The sequence below is a fragment of the Coregonus clupeaformis genome, chromosome 13 (assembly GCF_020615455.1).
Source record: "Coregonus clupeaformis isolate EN_2021a chromosome 13, ASM2061545v1, whole genome shotgun sequence".
In the NCBI taxonomy this organism is placed as follows: domain Eukaryota; kingdom Metazoa; phylum Chordata; class Actinopteri; order Salmoniformes; family Salmonidae; genus Coregonus; species Coregonus clupeaformis.
The window spans coordinates 16,448,941-16,468,938 of NC_059204.1; the positions used below are offsets into that span (position 1 = coordinate 16,448,941).

General features: G+C 44.4%; 1 protein-coding gene across 2 annotated transcripts; it reads left to right on the plus strand.

The window, feature by feature from the left end:
• Window positions 1–240: 240 nt before the first annotated feature.
• LOC121579349 (protein yippee-like 1) lies at window positions 241–16,361 on the plus strand. 2 transcript variants are annotated; one of them, XR_006661658.1, is made up of 6 exons: window positions 241–390; window positions 10,472–10,751; window positions 13,134–13,177; window positions 13,337–13,445; window positions 14,227–14,387; window positions 14,838–16,361. XR_006661658.1 is itself a non-coding variant. In XM_041893867.2 (5 exons), the coding sequence occupies exons 2-5, from the start codon at window positions 10,644–10,646 to the stop codon at window positions 14,314–14,316; spliced, it is 351 nt and encodes a 116-aa protein (XP_041749801.1). In that variant the 5' UTR covers window positions 241–390; window positions 10,472–10,643; the 3' UTR covers window positions 14,317–14,657. The 2 variants fall into 2 exon arrangements, 1 of the variants encoding a protein (XP_041749801.1); XM_041893867.2 differs by lacking the exon at window positions 14,838–16,361 and having other exon boundaries at window positions 14,227–14,657.
• Window positions 16,362–19,998: the final 3,637 nt, after the last annotated feature.

Sequence of the window (19,998 nt, forward strand, 5' to 3'; positions counted from 1 at the left end):
ATGACCGCGGCTAATGTGGTTCACTTCTGCGTAACGTACAGTAAGCACCTAACGTAGCCTGCGTAAAAAAAAGTAGGCACTTGATGCTCTCCCCGCAACGATTGGTCAGCCACATTACCATCTGTAGCCAATGGGCACAATGTTGCTATGCTGTAATGTTACATTGATTGGTTCCCTTGACTGTCAGTCTACCCCAGACGGGGTACTGTCTTTGGGCAATTTAAACGGTGCGCTCTACAGTCAGTATCCGATGAACATCCTCCGCTACTTCTCGAGCGTTGAAGTCAACGCATAGAAGAAAACTCTCTAAATGGAATGAGCAGGATTTGCAACACAAAGTTGTGATTTGCAAAGTACTAGAGGCGACGATTGAATTTTCTCTATCCAAAGGTAAAGTCAATGCTTATTGTTATTGCACAACTGTACAGGTAGGTTTAAAACGGACTGCATCTTGTCCGAAAGTTCATAACGGTGCCTGAGACAAGATTATAACTAATTGACAACAATTACACAATAACATTTCTGACCGAATATGCTTGGTGTATAACCTGCGGGTATAGTGTATGACGCGAGTAGAATTGATGTCGAATGTCCGCAGTGGCACTGGATGCGCTGGTTCCGATTACACAAAATTGGCAGTGGCGTATTCTGCACCACGGCTGCACTATAGTCTACCCTACGACTGTGCATGCGCGCGATGGAAGTGGAAATTGCAAAGAGGAATGCGTTATGAAATTCAATTGGTTCTGACTTGTTTTTGTTGACAGTTTTGTCCAATGTTGACAATAAGTTTTCATTACTTCTGCCATATTAATATAATTGACAGGCTTAAATTGGTTGTTTTAACAGCTATTCAAAATGTTACCATCGTTTAGTGGTTGTATTATAATTCCTAATTCTATGGTTGTAAAAATGTAACATCGATGTCCTTGTCAAAGGTTCGACAATACCGATGACCTGATAGAGCCCTCTCACTATGTTGGCTATCGTTTTTCTCTTGTCCATTGTTGAGTTCCTACAACACCATACCAAAATAGTGAATCCAGTTTTATGGTGGCCCACATAAACAGATGACAGCTGGTTCCCCTTGATTAGTCTCATAGATCTAGTTTACTCTAAATCAGCTTGACCAAGTTGGCAGAGGGGGAAAGGGTAGCTATTTTCATTTGGACATGTCATTGTCTTCTGACTTAGGTTCAGTGACGTGTATTAATGGATGCCAAGGGAAGCCAGGCTTCCAAACATTTTCTTTATCAAAAAAGAAATAAATAATAATGTATCTTTCGTCTCTTTATGTGTTTCATAATTGTCCTTCAATTCGCAAGAGGCTGGATGTATCTCACAGGAGAAGGCATTCGAGCGAGCAAAACAGAGCCCCTCTGTCGCTCTACGTGTAGGCCATCTATCTGATACTGTCTGGTCCAAAAGAGTAGGACATTGTTGCCGCCTGTAGCATTGAATGCAAGGGAAGGCAGCGAACATTTGGCCTCCCTTGACAAAAGTATTTAAAATGTATCCAATCAGCGTCGTTGAGCTAAACTGAGCGAACTCAACTGTGAATGGTCCTGGCAGAAAAAAAAGTGTCAAGGGAAGCCAGCTTGGATTTGGCGTCTCTCCTATCAAATCGCTTTGAGAGCATGTCATTAACAGAAACAACTTGAATTGTTGCATCTCATTGTGTTGTTGGCCTCCGGTGGCTAGCTAGCTAAAATTGGCCCATTCCTAAATTAGCGATTGATGAAAATAGGGATTTGGACTTGTGGTTTTACTTAATTCTCCATACTGGCCAATGATTATAACGGCGATTCTGATCCATTAATTCATACATTGTTGTGCCCCTGGCCTGAGAGGATGGAAGTTCAATATGTAGCTAGATGTAGAAGGCTAGTGTTAACTAGCTAACGTTGCCCATGAATTGAAGTTAGGCTAGCGAGCAAGCATTTTAACCAGGTAGCCTAGGACAACAAAAAATAAAAGCGTGTACTGTATGACAGAGTGATATACCATTTCGTCAACATGAAAGAGAGGAGGATGGCATTGCCGTTTCTCTACAAGTAGAGTGAGTCAACATGTTTTTCTACGTGCACGAACGCATGCAACAACACACACAAACAGAAATCAGAACCATGGACAGCCACATCATATTAGCTTATGTTGATTGGACTAAATAGTTTTTGGTATCTTTTAGTTGTCACTGTATTAGACTACGCAGAGGTGATTTGATGATGTTGAAATGGTGACGGAATAGTGGAGGGAGCTTCTATTTTCTTTGCGAGTTGCGTTAACTCTCTGTGGTTCTAAATCGATATTTTAGTGGTCCGACAATGTTGGAAACATTAACTTGCTTGACCATTCTGTAGGTCATGTAACTGTCTGTTACATGCAATATGCGTCGTGGACTTCACCAGACATAGGTTGCTATCCGGTTTTGTGATTAAACAAAGGTGTGGTTGAATTTATTCTGCCACTGACTTCTTATTGTCTCTGCCTTTAGGCTTATATATCACGGTCACAAGGCATATTAATTAACAGCAAACAACGCAATTATCACAACACATAGGTTGTAATATGTTTTTTTTTTTTGGGGGGGAGCTTGGCTTCCCCAGTGATTTTACCCACGCACCCCTAATGCTTAGGTTCCTATTTAGTCATCACCTTAACTGGCAAATAAATCAATCAACCACTTAACAGGTCGTTTTAAAACCACCCAAATGAAGCTACCTATGGAATACATCATAGCAGATGCATCACTTGATATTGTCAAGCGCTCAATGTTTGTCACCTCTTCCTTAGCCACTCAGTACCATGACAAAAAAACAGCCTTTTAAATAATTGTAAGCATAAGCACAAAATCCTAGCATTTGGCATGAAGTCAGTGCCAATATGTCGAGCAGTGCAACAGCGATATAGCTGTGTGGGAGTGTTGTTGCTAGCCCCAGGGCCTTCTGAGTAGGAGGCTTTTTCTCAGTCAGTCTGCATACAAATGGCTGTGTATGGCTAGACTGAGGTTAGTACGGTAGCTCACTTTGCCATTCAATCGCCACCACAGAGACTGGAAAAATCAGAGCATAATGTCCCTATAGGTATAGCCAGGACAGGTATAATACAGTAAACCTGGTGATCCTCTGTAGCTCAGCTGGTAGAGCACGGCGCTTGTAACGCCAAGGTAGTGGGTTCGATCCCCGGGACCACCCATACACAAAAATGTATGCACACATGACTGTAAGTCACTTTGGATAAAAGCGTCTGCTAAATGGCATATCATATCATACTCATAGTCAAGAATCTTACAATTCAACTTCCATTTCCCCTGTTGTATATTCAGTCAGTGTTTACTCCATCCTTTGCACCTTGGTAGGGTTGTGTGAGGTAACGACGGTATGGTATACATTCCCTAATGCACATCACATATGCAACAGAACACTGTACAAGTCATTAGACCTCAAATGGATAGAGATATTAGTGTGTATCTTCTTCACTGCTTCATAGCATCTCGTGTGTGTAAAAAGAGTGCTATTCAAAGGACACTGCTGGGTCCTCATATGGCTGTGAATCAATTCAGAGACCAGCTGTCTGCATTGGCCCTTTCATTCATCCAATGCTAGTAAATGGAGGGAGAGAGCATGGCAGGGATGTTTACACATTCTATCCAACTGGTCACACCTATTTCCTGCCAGTCATTCACACCAGCTGGGACATTAGCAGAAAGTTCTACACCCCCTCCACACATTCAGGAGTTTGTCCTGTGTTGTGAAGGATGTGGTACATTCCATGTATACGTTTTGACCGGATCTGATTGACATGAAAATCCATGGCAATAATAGACTACCACCACATATCCACTGGGAGTCATATCAAATGTTATTTGTCACATGCTCCGTAAACAACAGGTGTAGACTAAAAGTGAAATGCTTAATTACGGGCCCTTCCCAACAATGCAGAGAGAAAAGTAATAAATACACAATGGGTAACGATAACTTGGCTATATACACGGTGTACCATTACTGAGTCAATGTGCAGGGCTACAAGGTAATTGAGGTTACAAGGTAATTGAGGTAGGTACTGTATAAAATCGAGGACACCGCCATGCAATCTACATAGACAAACATTGGCAGTAGAAGGGCCTGTACTGAAGAGCTCAGTTACTTTCAACGTGGCACCGTCATAGGATGCCACCTTTACAACAAGTCAGTTTGTCAAATTTCTGCCCCGCTTAAGCTGCCCCAGTCAACTGTAAGTCCTGAAGTGGAAACATCTAGGAGCAACAATGGCTCAGCCGCAAAGTGGTAGGCCACACAAGCTCACAGAACGGGACTGCTGAAGTGCGTAGCGCGTAAAAATAATCTGTCCTCGGTTGCAACACTCACTACTGAGTTCCAAACTGCCTCTGGAAGCAACGTCAGCACAATAACTGTTCGTCGAGAGCATCATGAAATGGGTTTCCGTGGCCGAGCAGCTGCACACAAGCCTAATATCTCCATGCGCAATGCCAAGCGTCGGCTGGAGTGGTGTAAAGCTCGCCGCCATTGGACTCTGGAGCAGTGGAAACGCGTTCTCTGGAGTGATAAATCAGGCTTCACCATCTGGCAGTCCGATGGACAAATCTGGTTTTGGCAGATGCCAGGAGAATGCTGCCTGCTCCAATGCATAGTGCCAACTGTAAAGTTTGGTGGGGGAGGAATAATGGTCTGGGGCTGTTTTTCATGGTTCAGGCTAGGCCCCTTAGTTCCAGTGAAGGGAAATCTTAAGACTACAGCATACAATTACATTCTAGATGATTCTTTGCTTCCAACTTTGTGGCAACAGTTTGGCGAAGGCCCTTTCCTGTTTCAGCATGACAATGCCCCTGTGCACAAAGCGAGGTCCATACAGAAATGTTTTGTCGAGATCTGTGTGGAAGAACTTGACTGGCCTGCACATTGCCCTGACTTCATCCTCATCAAACACCTTTGGGATGAATTGGAACGCCGACTGCGAGCCAGGCCTAATCTCCCAACATCAGTGCCCGACCTCACTAATGCTCTTGTGGCTGAATGTAAGCAAGTCCCCGCAGCAATGTTCCAACATCTAGTGGAAAGCCTTCCCAGAAGAGTTGAGGCTGTTATAGCAGCAAAGAGAGGACCAACTCCATATTAATGCCCATGATTTTGGAATGAGTAGTTTGACGAGCAGGTGTCCACATACTTTTGGCTATGTAGTGTAGGTAGGGGTAAAGTGAATAGGTAACAGGATAGATCAGGGGTAGGAATCCTGTTCCTGGAGAGCCCCAGGTAGTGCAGGATTTTGTTCCAACTAGGCACCACACTTGACCAACTGAGCTAATTGATCAGTTCAGTGATTGCCTAAATTCAACACACCTGGTCTTTCAGGTCGATTAAATTAAAAACAGGAAGTGCCTGTGGCACTCCAGGACCAGGGTTGCCTACCCCTAGGATAGATAATAAACAGTAGCTGCAGCGTATGTGATGAGTGTGTGCTCGTGCGTGATTGCATGTGAGTGTTTCCATGTGTATGTAGTGTGTATTTATATCGTTGTGTTTGTCAAAATGTGTGTAGGTCAATGTAGGCCTACATGCATGTCAGTGTGTGTGTGTGTGTGTGTATCCATCCTCTGCCGACATCATCGGCCAGCCATCCAGCCAGCCCTCAGTGGCCCAGCCCCCTGACTGTCTGTCTGGCCAGACTGTCTGTCTGCCCCCTGTGGGTCTGCTGCTCTGCTACTGGATGATGAGCGCTAGGTAGCCTAGCGGTGCTGAGTTACTGGGAGCCATATGTGCAGTCTGGTGATGGAGTCCCTGGCCTAGACACAGCAGCAGCCTAGTCTGGTCACACTCACACACACCTGACACCAGCACTACTGCTGCCACTGACCTGGTTCTCCCACTCTCTCCTTGATTTATTTATCATGTCTATCTGTCCCTCATCCTACTGCAGTCTTTCATTCTCTTTATTTCTCTCCCTACTCTACTTTAAATCAACTCGACCAAGTTGGCAGAGGGGGAAAGGGTAGTTATTTTTACCCACAGTAACATCTCTGTTCCTTTGGACATTTCATTGTCATCTGACTTAAGGTCATTATATGACGAAATAGCAACCTAACTGGCAAATCAATCAACCACTTAACAGATAGTTTTAAAACCACCCAAATGAAGCTACCTATGGAACACATCATAGTAGATGCATCACCTGATATGGTCAAGAGCTCAATGTTTGTCACCTCTTCCTTAGCCACTCAGTACCATGACAAAAAAACAGCCTTTTAAATAATTGTAAGCATAAGCACAAAATCCTAGCATTTGGCATGAAGTCAGTGCCAATATGTCGAGCAGTGCAACAGCGATATAGCTGTGTGGGAGTGTTGTTGCTAGCCCCAGGGCCTTCTGAGTAGGAGGCTTTTTCTCAGTCAGTCTGCATACAAATGGCTGTGTATGGCTAGACTGAGGTTAGTACGGTAGCTCACTTTGCCATTCAATCGCCAATCACAGAGGCTGGAAAAATCGGCGCATAATGTCCCTGACACCAGTACTACTGCTGCCACTGACCTGGTTCTCCCACTCTCTCTCCTTTATTTATTTATTTATTTATTATATTTTATCATGTCTCTAGCTCTCTCTCAACCTACTGTTGTCTTTCATTCTCTTTTATTTATTTATCTCTTTCTGGTTTTCCTTATTCTCTTATTTCTCTCTCCATCTCTGTCCTCGTTCTGCCTGCCCTCTTTTAGATGATCATCTCGTTCTCTCTCTCCCTCTCACACCCCTGTGTTTTCTCATGACCGTCACTCATGCCATGCCAGCCTCATCTCCATTCCAAGGGCACAGATGCCTTTGTTGTTCTAGCTAGTTGGCTGAGCAAAACCTCACAAACACTAACAGATGTAATCTTAACTGAAAACTCTTCGTCAGTTAGCTAAGCTACAACTTATCCAGAACGCTGCAGCCCGTCTGGTGTTCAACCTTCCCAAGTTCTCTCATGTCACCCCGCTCCTCCGCACACTCCACTGGCTTCCAGTTGAAGCTTGCATCTACTACAAAACCATGGTGCTTGCCTATGGAGCTGTGAGGGGAACGGCACCTCCTTACCTTCAGGCTCTGATCAGACCCTACACCCAAAACGAGGGCACTACGTTCATCCACCTCTGGCCTGCTAGCCCCCCTACCACTACGGAAGCACAGTTCCTGCTCAGCCCAGTCAAAGCTATTCGCTGCTCTGGCACCCCAATGGTGGAACAAGCTCCCCCACGACGCCAGGACAGCGGAGGCACTGATCACCTTCCGGAGACACTTGAAACCCTACCTCTTTCAGGAATACCTGGAATAGTATAACAGTAATCCTTCTACCCCCCCCCCAGCATTCTGGTTCCTTGGTGTCCTACAGTCTGCAACATCTCTTTTGTAGTGCAAACGTCAAGGGCCCTTCCATTGACAGAGGACCATTTGTTTCAGCCTCCACCAAGGCTAGTTCCTTTGTTATTCAATGGCGGCGATTTGGTGGCAGACTAATCTCAATTTGAAAAGGGGGGGAAGAAGAGGTAGAGGGGCTGTTCTCCGCTGGGGGTGTTCCTTGGTGATCTGAAACCATGAAGGAGAATGGAGATCTTCCTTCCCCATGGAGAGGGGTCTCCTTCGGTGACTTATGAATATTGGTTGGCGTCTCCGTCCTGTGTTGAATGTAGGTTGGAGATGTGGATTTGGAGAAGGAGGTGTCCTTCCTGGCCAGACGGTGTGGACGAGAGTGGTGGGGGCGACTCCGCTCTTGAGATCAGTGTCGTGGCGTGGTGTCGCTACATAGGCCTATAGTAGATTAATTCAGATCCTTCGATTAAAATTCTCCAAGTTCCTTTGATGGGCTGAGGCACATGAAGTTCACTCTATCTCTACATGGGACGGTTGGAAGACTGGGGCTCATTGGTAGCCAGGCAGTCATTTCCAGGCTTTTAGATCTATTTAAATAGTTGCTGGGTTGGATTTTAGGCCTATTTGAAACGACCCCACTATGATAGCTTGTCATCTCTTAACTTTGCGGGTTGGCTGTTGTTTCAGTGTTTCATATTTAGTATTTTGATATTTGCGTTTCTTTTTAACCGCATTGCTGGGGTGAAGGTAGAGCTGTTATCAAGGCTCTGTTAATGAACCGTGTAGAGGCTTGCTTTTGTTTTAATTGATTCTGCCCAGTGGGAAGACATTAAGGATGGAGTCTGTCATTTGTGCTTGTTAGGGTAGAGAATAGCTGGTGATGCCTGCCGATTGGTGTCATTGGTGGGCACACACCGCATACACACGCACGCATACACACACACTCACAAACAAACACGTGCAGTCTGTGTGAGGTGCTGCAGCTGTTGCCCATAGACAAAGCGGACAATGTATGGCTTCTATAGCCCAGCCTACCTCTTTTTGTTTGGAGAGGGGTGTCATTTTCTCTTCCCGGGCTGACATGGTTAGGCTAATCTGTAAGTTATTGATTGGGGCTTCTGAATGGCCAGGATGGCAATGATTAGACAGGAGGTAGCTATGGGCACGCTTCCTTTTTCATATCAATGGTGGTCACAGTAAATGAACGTTTGTCATCCCAAGCTTGATTCGGTCAAGAGGGGATGTGTGTTTATTTGAACAGGCTCAACTGATCCAGCAAGCGCCTTTAATAATTTTAGATTGCGCTTGACTGTTTGATAGGCCATTTGAATGGTACACACACACACAAACAAAGACACACACACACAGTGTCAGCTCATAGGTAACAGTGAGCCTTAGTGTCATGGCTGTTGTCACTTTGACTGGCCACCATGGCGGTGACCCTTGCCCAGAGAGAGAGAGATAGCTCAGCACTTCCATTCTTCTCTCAGAGGGTGGTGGGTGCCCCCTCCATATTGTGCCAGGCCCTAGGTCCTTAGTCAGCAGGCTTTACAGCAGGCTTACATGGCATGAGCCGCTTACCTAGCGGGAACTGCTGAGTGGGGATACAGGAGTGAGCATTCTGGAACCCCTCTGTATGGCTAGTGTGAACTAACAGTATAGGGCTCCTGTAAAGGGACCACAAAGGGCAAAATAGGTGAATGGCCATTGGTTATGTGGCCAGAGGGGCAAATGAGGTAGCCCTTCTTCACAGGATGGAATCATCCAAAGAGTCATCCCAAAAATGTTACAAATTGGAAACCTTACATGAGTCTGAATTACGAGGTTGTGGCTGCTTCCTTGCTGTTGTCTTGCAGACAGGACAGGTGAAATGTAGACCTATCAAAAAGCATGGCGTGTTTTTATTTGTCAAGGGTAGTTGGAATGCTATTTTGCTATGAAGCAGACTACCTTTTTATCGCGTTGCACGTCAAAGCACGCGATCAGTGGTTGTGACAAACTGTGTGATAAGTGGGTGCAGTACAGTACAGCAGTAGTGTACCATTCCTCCCTTTCTGCTAGTCTGTTATCTCTTCAGAACTGGCTTTGTGGTACTGATGTCACAACCCTCTCAGATCACAGCGTCTAATCAATCGCCTGTGTGTGCGCCTAACCTCTCTGCCATGCGTTTGATTAGCTCAGCAAATCTTTACTTTCATTCAATTAGCAAGGTTAAAAGATCTCATCTTATCATGTTATTTTTGCTTCACGGACAGTTTTGGGATCCTTTTCTCAAAGTGCTTGGTATATTGACATGTAAGGAAAATACCACTCAAACTATATTTTGGTATTTGTTTCATTTGTCCACTGTTAAGTTTTCAAGATATAGAACATTCAAAATACAGAAAGTGTCACAGTATGATGCGTGTACAGCAGGTTGTTTTAATTAACTGTAAGTCGCTCTGGATAAGAGCATCTGCTAAATGACTAAAATGTAAATGTATTTAAGCCTGTTTTAGAATTCAAAGCCACTGCCAACATTGTACAGGTGGATATCATTCCAGAGCTATTAAACAGTGCAACTCTAAGAAAAGCTATGTTGTGAGATGTGAGTTCATAAAAACCACGATAATGTACATCAATTTTTACCATTTTGGTGCTGGCTCAGTAGCATGCCACTGAGGCCAGTAGCAATAGCATTTTACTAGCTCCGCCTCTACTGCATACACATGCTGTCCTACACACCTTTCCTTCCCTCAGTTACTCTTTGTGTGTGTGTGTGTGTGGTTGCCGTAGTCTATAGACCACACGCATACATTTAGCTACACACTCCTGGACACTTCCATACAGAAATATCATAGTCATTAAGTTGTACCAAGCTTTGATGTGAGAGAGCACGAGAGAGAGCCTTAAGTAAGACTTGTTGGAAAGATTGAGTTAATGAACCAGTGTTTTTCAAAAATGATTTTCCTGTGTGTGTGTATGTCCGGGTCATTGTGTCTGTGTGCGCGCACGTTTATGCATGTGTGTAATATTCATATTTGGCATTCTCGACACAAACTATTTCTGTGCCTTCATGATAAACACGATCTGTCATTGTGGATCCACATTAAAGTGTGCATGTGTGTGTGTCCCAGGTGTGTGCCTCCCACCCTGCGCACCACCACGGCCCTCACCTGTGTGTTGCGGTGCTTCCCCTGCGAGCCGTCCTGGGCCGGCAGCCCCTTCCTGCACCGCCCCCATACTTCGCCCAGCAACAGCAACGCCGTCGCCCCTGCAACCGCCACTGTCTCCCAGGCAACTGTCATCATGACGCGCTCCAAGACCTTCCAGGCCTACCTGCCCAACTGCCACCGTACCTACAGCTGCATCCACTGTCGAGCACACCTGGCCAACCATGACGAGCTCATCTCCAAGGTAGGCTTTTTCGGCAAGGACAAAAAAGTTGAAATACAATTGTGAATAGGGCAGATACGTCATGTGTAGGAAGCTTTATGTCTTGTTAATGAAGCTGCATAGCAGAGGAGCTGCAGGCCAGTTGTAGTTAAGCCTCATATTTTCACAGCTGTAAATCCTACTGCTGGCACACTTCCTAGCATCTACTGCAGGGCCTCAGTGTGTGTGTGTGTGTGTGCGGTTGCGGTTGACCGAGAGTAGATTCTGTCTCACCGTGATTGCTTCCTTTGCTCATTTGCTTACGCTAACATCAGACGTTCATCATGTTGCACCAGGTTGACCCGGGTTCACTTTATTCCACCAGTTGTTGTGGTCATTAACACAGTAACGGCCCTGACTTACTTAACACATGTTAGGATCAAGGAAAAGCCCTTAATCCATTTAGCTTTGTGTGCAACTGCAAGAGAGAAATGAAGGGAAATGAGAGCGAGATCAAACCATGAAAGAGAGGGGCGAGAGAGGTCATCATATTACTGTCCCCTCCTGGAACTCTCTAGACTAGAGCATCATGGGTAATATCCCCGGCTGGATGGAGAGGCCAGGCCACAAAGCTCTCTAATAAACACGCACGCACACGTACACATGGCCTCTCACAGCTTTTCATAGACACTAGTGGGCTTTTAGTGTAAGCCAGCAGCACATCAAAGCAGATTGACTGTCTTCACTCTGCAAACACACAGTTTCCATGGAAGCAGCAAGTTTTTATGTCTGACTAAAATAAAAAGGGCAATGATAGTGCGTTTGTGGGTGGTTGATTTTGTATGTAATGTGTGTCTGTGTGTGAGAAAGCCAGAGAGTGAGAAAAATTAAGAAAAAATGTGTGTGTGTGTTAAACCATAGAGGCTTCATGCTTATCTACAGTATATTAGATAGCATGGAACATAGCCACTTCACAGCTCCACTCTCTCATCCTAACCGCTATCCCAGCAGGCACCACTGGGTCTCATTCATAGGTCAATCCTTTGTCGGGGCTCTGGCCCTGTCCTGATTGGCTAGTGTTCAGTTTCTGGTGTGGAGTGCAGCCATTCCCACCCCAATTCCAAGGTCACAGCCATCTGCTACTTCCTGCTCCGTCTGTGGAGCCAGTCAGGGCACACCACACCACACCACCCCATACAGCTCCACACCTACCCATATACAACACTACCATACAGCTCCACACCTACCCATATACAACACTACCATACAGCTCCACACCTACCCATATACAACACTACCATACAGCTCCACACCCCCACACTACACCACACATACCCCAAAAAAGCTCCACACCACCCCCCCCAAACACAGCTCCACACCACCCCCCCAAACACCACACAGCTCGACACAACCCCCCAAACACAACACCCCATACAGCTCCACACCACCCCCATACATGACACTACACCACAGTACCACACTACCACATCACCTCTGTCATATCCAAAGCGACTTACAGTCATGTGTACGTACATTTTATGGGTGGTCCTGGGAATCGAACCCACTATCCTGCCGTTGCAAGCGCCATGCTCTAGCAACTGAGCTACAGAGAACCACCCCATACCATATAGCTCCACACCACCCTTACACCACCCAGCTCCACCCCCCACGCTACACCACAGAGATCCATCCCCCCACCATACACACACCACCCAGCTCCACCCCCCACGCTACACCACAGAGATCCATCCCCCCACCATACACACACCATACAGATCCACCCAGGCTACTGGTGGCTACGGAGCTACCCACATGTCACGATGCGACACACACTACCAGCTCGGGAAAAGCGGCCAATCATAAAGCCTCCTCCCTCAGGGCTGTTTTTTCTATGGCCATATGGTAGGGCAGAACTCTGACTCGGCCAATCAAAAGGAGGCTTGTATTATGTGTCTCCTGGGAATTTTTACATTTACATTTTAGTCATTTAGCAGACGCTCTTATCCAGAGTGACTTACAGTTAGTGAGTGCATACATTTTTTCATACTGGCCCCCCGTGGGAATCGAACCCACAACCCTGGCGTTGCAAGCGCCATGCTCTACCAACTGAGCTACACGGGGCCCCTTGTCGTTGTTGAAAATACATTGTTCTTAAAAGCTTGAATTGATATAGGTTAAAGGTATGTACCATAGAAGTGGAAAAACAATACCATATTAGCATATAATTGAAATGTTTTTAATGGGATAGAGAATGGGATACCTTCGTTTTAGGAACGTGAGCGATGCCATGTGTCTGCCCTGAAGCTAGCATCACTGTGTAAAACAGGTGAAAATAACAACAGACCATTCTTAATGCCTACTCCCGTGATAGGAATGTATGACTTTTCTCACCCTGTTCTCCCTCTCTCTTTGTCTCTCATCCAGTCCTTCCAAGGAAGTCAAGGCCGAGCGTACCTCTTCAACTCAGTGTAAGTACCTGAGCCTATTTTTATTATTCTCCAAATCAAACCCCTATAATGTCACTTTTTCATCCCTCTCTCCTCTGCCACCCCTCTCTATTTCTCACATTTTATTTTCTTCACATTTCACTCCGTTTATCACATTATTCCTCTCGCTCTCCCTCTCAGGGTGAACGTGGGGTGTGGACCAGCAGAAGAGAGGGTGTTGTTGACAGGGCTTCACGCGGTGGCTGATATCTACTGTGAAAACTGTAAAACCACGCTGGGCTGGAAATACGTAAGTAGCTAATTACATAGGAATCCCCCACAAACATCTCTAGACATGCAGGTGTATAACACATCTATAGACATGATAAACAAATGCTCCACATTGCTGGTGTCCCTGACTTCGCTTTGTGGGCTAACTATGTGGGTTAGGCTGTGTGTGTGGGTGGGGTCAGTGAGAGAGACCCGGGCAGTACGTGGCCTTGTAGTGTTTTATGGCGTTGCCATCTGTGTGATGTTATTAATATCCTCCACGAGGCCTAATGCTCCAGCACTGTCAAAGGGCCAAAAGTGCTGCTGCTGACCTAGTACACTTATCAAAGGGGGATGATAAGCACACAAAAACACACACTCTAACTCTCTCCCATGCACATGCACATAAACACACATGATCACTCTCTCCCATGCACATGCACATAAACACACATGATCACTCTCTCCCATGCACATGCACATAAACACACATGATCACTCTCTCCCATGCACAGTCACTCTACCTCACACTCACAAACACACACACTAAGTGTAGGACCCTGAGTGTTTTATTAGGATTACGTATATAAACAAGAGAGGGAGATTATCCCAGATAGAAAACATCAAAGCACACTGTTTTTTACATTCTTGAAAATGCTCCAGTTTTAAACCTGTTCACTGTTTATTTTTGTCTCTCTCTCTCTCTCTCTCTCTCTCTCTCTCTCTCTCTCTCTCTCTCTCTCTCTCTCTCTCTCTCTCTCTCTCTCTCTCTCTCTCTCTCTCTCTCTCTCTCTCTCTCTCTCTCTCTCTCTCTCTCTCAGGAGCATGCCTTTGAGAGCAGTCAGAAGTACAAGGAGGGGAAGTTCATTATCGAGCTGGCCCACATGATCAAGGACAATGGATGGGACTGAGGGGGCTGACCTCACCAATAAGGTTTACCGCTAGCTCATCGACATGACCCTATCCACCTGACACACAGCTCATGTACCCCCACAATACACAGGTGTAAGGGTGTGCGAGTGTCTGTGCATGTGTGTTTACCAGAATGATAATCTCCAGTCTGAAGCATATACAGATATGCACAAACACACACGCACAGAGATGTTTGTATTCACTCTGCATACTGAAGCTTGTCTCAGGCCTCAGGGTGGACAGGATCCCACAGGTTAAGGGTTATAGGTCATAGGTTATGGTCTCTCTGGGGGATGAATGAGATGGACAATGACCATGGTACTGGACAGACAAGAATGGACCCCCCCCAACCCCAACCCCAACCCAACCCCAACCCCAAGGCCCACCAACCCTACAATGAGGTGAAATTCTATTCAACATTCCGTTTTTTTAACCTGCAATCACCCTCACTACCCTACGTGGATCATTCCACATGAATGAATTTGTTGGTTACTATGTTTCAATGGACTCCAGATAATTTTATAGGATCTCTATGATGGGCAGACTCATGGAAGACACCAACCAGAATCACCAGACTTCTTGAAGCCAGAAATCGTCCAAAACTCCTTTCAACCAAATCAGCACCTTATCGTTCGGAATTGAGATTGAAACAGATTGTCATTAATCTAAAACTGCTTGACTGTTCATCTTTAAAAAATCTTTGCTGTTCTTAGTTTTTTTATTCGAGCATGTGTTTAAGTTATTGATGTATTTATTAATTTATTTGGTATTGTTTAGGGACAATCCCCTTCTCCCCCTTTGTTAAAAGATAGTAGCTTTATTGGTTCCACCCTCACTTCCAATGGTAGCAATCTTAAAAATGAGGTGTCACTCAAGTTGTGTCTTCCTTTTGCCTTTCTGAATGTGCTATTACCATCCTCTGTGAATGTTTTAGTAATGGTGGTGTGTGCGAGGAACAGTGGCAGAGTGCAAGAGGTTTACATGTCAACTGGGTAAAGAGACCGGGGGGAAGAAGTTAGCACCCGTAGCTCTTTTCAGTCTCAAAGCAATGCTGACATTATAAAGGTGATGACAGTTCAAATTGACTGGTTCTAAGGGCAACTTCTAACTGGCGCCTCACACAGACTGATGCTTGTAAACTGGTGGTTCTCTGTTTACCTGGGTCTGCCTCCTCGCTTATTTGTTTTGTTGTTGGTTTTGACTTTACAAGATTTGAGTATTACGACAGTTAAAATTGACTTTCTACAGTCTGGAACAGGAGAACCAATCGAAAGCCACAGAATACCCAATCAGAGGGTGTCACACGTCCCAGCACAACAACCAAAGACTCCCATCAACTAAAAGTTGACCAAACAATGGACCTTGCCCTTGATTGCTTGTATCAGCAAGTTGTCGAATGAAAGAATGTGATTGGCCGAGAGCCACTGTCGAACCTTGGCCTTTCTCTGTGAGATAATGCATTGTTTGGTTGAGACAATTACAAGTTAATACCTGTATATTCACTATGAACATATGCATTATTATATAACGATAAACAGTATTACACCATGTAAATAGCCATATTCAATGTTTTATTTATTCATTTATTCAATTGATGATTATTTTAGTCTATGCTCTGCTGTCTGTTAGATTTCCTACTTTTTTACTATTAAAAAAAACAAAATGTATTTTGTAAAGGAAGGAAAATTGATGGCAATATATGGGGACTCAATAAAGATTCTCATTTGATCGATCTGGCCAAAGTATGTTTTATACTCGCCAGGTTGCTATTCTTGTTTTGTACTTTAGCCAACTCCTTTTGGCTTTTGAGATGACAACAACCACAAAAAAGCTGGCTGAAACAGATCTGGCAACCAGGCTCATTGTATTGTACATACAGTGTCTTCAGAAAGTATTCATACCCCTTGACTTATTCCACATTTTGTTGTGTTACAGCCTGAATTCAAAATGGATTTTTAAAAAAATATTCTCACCCATATACCACACAATACCTCAAAATGACAAAGTGAAAACATATTTTTAACAATGTTTGCAAATTTATTGAAAATGCGATACAGAAATATCTCATTTACATTTACGTCATTTAGCAGACGCTCTTATCCAGAGCGACTTACAGGAGCAATTAGGGTTAAGTGCCTTGCTCAAGGGCACATCGACAGATTTTTCACCTAGTTGGCTCAGGGATTACATTTACGTCATTTAGCAGACGCTCTTATCCAGAGCGACTTACAGGAGCAATTAGGGTTAAGTGCCTTGCTTAAGGGCACATCGACAGATTTTTCACCTAGTCGGCTCGGGGATTAGAACCAGCGACCTTTCGGTTACTGGCACAACGCTCTTACCCACTAAGCTACCTGCCGCCCCCTACACTGGAGTTGCTTACCAAGACGACACTGAATGTACCAGAGTGGCCTAGTTACAGTATTGACTTAAATCGGCTTGGAAATCTATGGCAAGACCTGAAAATGGCTGTCTAGCAACGATCAACAACCAACCTGACAGAGCTTGAAGAATTTAAAAAAGAATAATGTGCAAAGATTGTACAATCCAGGTGTGCAAAGCTCTTAGACTTACCCAGAAAGACTCACAGCTGTAATCGCTACCAAAGGTGATTCTAACATGTATTGACTCAGTGGTGTGAATACGGGGCGGCAGGTAGCTTAGTGGTTAAGAGCGTTGTGCCAGTAACCAAAAGGTCGCTAGAACCAGCGACCTTTCGGTTACTGGCACAACGCTCTTAACCACTAAGCTACCTGCCGCCCCGTATTCACACCGCTGAGTCAATACATGTTAGAATCACCTTTGGTAGCGATTACAGCTGTGAGTCTTTCTGGGTAAGTCTAAGAGCTTTGCACACCTGGATTGTACAATCTTTGCACATTATTCTTTTTTAAATTCTTCAAGCTCTGTCAGGTTGGTTGTTGATCGTTGCTAGACAGCCATTTTCAGGTCTTGCCATAGATTTCCAAACCGATTTAAGTCAATACTGTAACTAGGCCACTCTGGTACATTCAGTGTCGTCTTGGTAAGCAACTCCAGTGTAGATTTGGCCTTGTGTTTTACGTTATTGTCCTGCTGAAAGGTGTCTGTTGGAAAGCAGACTGAAGTAGGTTTTCCTCTAGGATTTTGCCTGGGATTAGCTATATTCTGTTTCTTTTTATCCAAAAAAACATCTTTGTCCTTGCTGATGACAAGCATAACTATAACATGATGCAGCCACCACCATGCTTGAAAATATGAAGAGTGGTACTCTGTGATATGTTGTTAGATTTGCCCCAAACATTACGCTTTGTATTCGGGACATAAAGTTCCTTTGCCACATTTTTTGCAGTTTTACTTTAGTGCCTTATTGCAAACACTGCATGTTTTGGAATATTTCTGTACACGCTTCCTTCTTTTCATTCTGTCATTTAGGTTAGTATTGTGGAGTAACTAAAATGTTGTTGATCCATCCAAAGTTTTCTCCTATCACAGCCATTAAACTCTGTAACTGTTTTAAAGTCTCCATTTGCCTCATGGTGAAATCCCAGAGCGGATCCTTCCTCTCCAGCAACTGAGTTAGGAAGGACACCGGTATCTGTATTAGCTCAAATGGATATTCAATGTGGTGAGTGGCGCAGCGGTCTAAGGCACTGCATCTCAGTGCTTGAGGCGTCACTACAGACCCCCTGGTTCGATTCCAGGCTGTATCACAACCGGCCGTGATTGGGAGTCCCATAGGGCGGCGCACAATTGGCCCAGCGTTGGCCGGTGTAGGCCGTCATTGTAAATAAGAATTTGTTCTTAACTGACTTGCCTAGTTAAATGAAGGTTAAAAAAAATCGACCAATAGGTGCCCTTCTTTGCAAGACATTGTAAAACATTTCACTGCTCAACTGAGGGACCTTACAGAGATTAGGTAGTCATTCAAAAATCATGTTAAATACTATTATTGCACACAGAGTGAGTCCATGCAACTTATAATGTGACTTGTTAAGCACATTTCTACCCCTGAACGTATGTAGGCTTGCCATAACAAAGGGGTTGAATACCTATTGACTGAAAACATTTCAGCTGTTCATTTTTAATTAATTTGTTTATAAAAATCTAAAAACATAATTCGACTTTGACATTATGGGGTATTGTGTGTAGGCAAGTGACATAAAATCTCAATTTAATCAATTTTAAATTCAGGTTGTAACACAACAACATTTGGAAAAGGGGTGTGAATACTTTCTGAAGGCTCTGTATGCTTTGACTTTCCGGCTGCTAGGATAGCACTATTAAGATCATCGATTTCAGAGATACTTGCATAACTGACACCTGTTCATGCATGCATTTATTATCCCATGAGACAAAATAATTTGTCCCAACATCTGCCTGACTCTCTAATGCTGGTACATAATGTGTAATTGTACATTGGATGTCTGAAGAGGGTATAAGCCTCAGCTGGTTATCATCACCGGGCTCTCGGTTGTGCCCAGGCCTCCTGCTCTTTTTCAATAGCAGCAGATGGTAGGACAGGGTCTCCTAGCAACTGGGTTTCAGGGGCAACAGTGTGAATGGTTGAATGGTTGGCATTAGTGTTCCCTGGCTTCCCTGACTGGTACACAGCATCATGGTACAATGCCACAGTAAAATTGTGGGTTGCCATCCCTCCTTAATATATTCATTTGCATGGTTTTATTAGGGACAGAAATGCTTAGTTGGGATATGTGTGCATGACTTGTTCTTGAGCCAAGATAAGAGCATTGAAAGCAATGGAAGATAAGCATTAAAGTTTGAGTTGTATGTGAATATTCAATTACAGGGCAGTTGCTGTAATGTTAGCATCACACAATCACTTGAACAAATTCAAATAGAACTTATTTGATACAATATTCAACGTTCAGCTATGTAGCAGTGGAACAGGGTTACTAAAACGCCCGACCCCACTAGCTAACCACTACATCAACAAACATTTCATCTACACTGAACAAAAAGATAAAGGCAACATGTAAAGTGTTGGTCCCATGGGCGGCAGGTAGCTTAGTGGTTAAGAGCGTTGTACCAGTAACCGAAAGGTCGCTGGTTCTAATCCCCGAGCCGACTAGGTGAAAAATCTGTCGATGTGCCCTTGAGCAAGGCACTTAACCCTAATTGCTCCTGTAAGTCGCTCTGGATAAGAGCGTCTGCTAAATGACCAATTTATTTATTTATTTATTTTATGTTTCATGAGCTGAAATAAAAAAGATCACAGACATTTTCCATATGCACAAAAAGCTTATTTCTCTAAAAAATGTTGCACTCATTTCTTTATATCCCTGTTAGTGAGCATTTCTCCACTGCCAAGTTAATCCATCCACCTGACAGGTATGGTATATCAAGAAGCTGATTCAACAGCATGATCATTACACAGGTGCACCTTGTGCTGGCGACAATAAAAGGGCACTTTAAAATGTGCAGTTTTGTCACACAACACAATGCCACAGATGTCTCAAGTTTTGAGGGAGCGTGCAATTGGCATGCTACCTGCAGGAATGTCCACCAGAGCTGTTGCCAGAGAATTGAATGTTCATTTATCTACCATAAGCTGCCTCCAATGTCGTTTTAGAGAATTTGGCAGTACGTCCAACCAGCCTCACAACCGCAGACCACATCAGCCCAGGATCTCCACATCCGGCTTCTTCACCTGCGGGATCGTCTGAGGGGGAGGGGGGGTC

Coding starts and splice junctions, on each gene's coding strand:
- LOC121579349 (XM_041893867.2), top strand. CDS start 10,644: ATGACGCGCTCCAAGACCTTCCAGGCCTACCTGCCCAACTGCCACCGT. Junction 10,752..13,133: donor ATGACGAGCTCATCTCCAAG/GTAGGCTTTTTC, acceptor TCTCTCATCCAG/TCCTTCCAAGGAAGTCAAGG. Junction 13,178..13,336: donor GCGTACCTCTTCAACTCAGT/GTAAGTACCTGA, acceptor TCTCCCTCTCAG/GGTGAACGTGGGGTGTGGAC.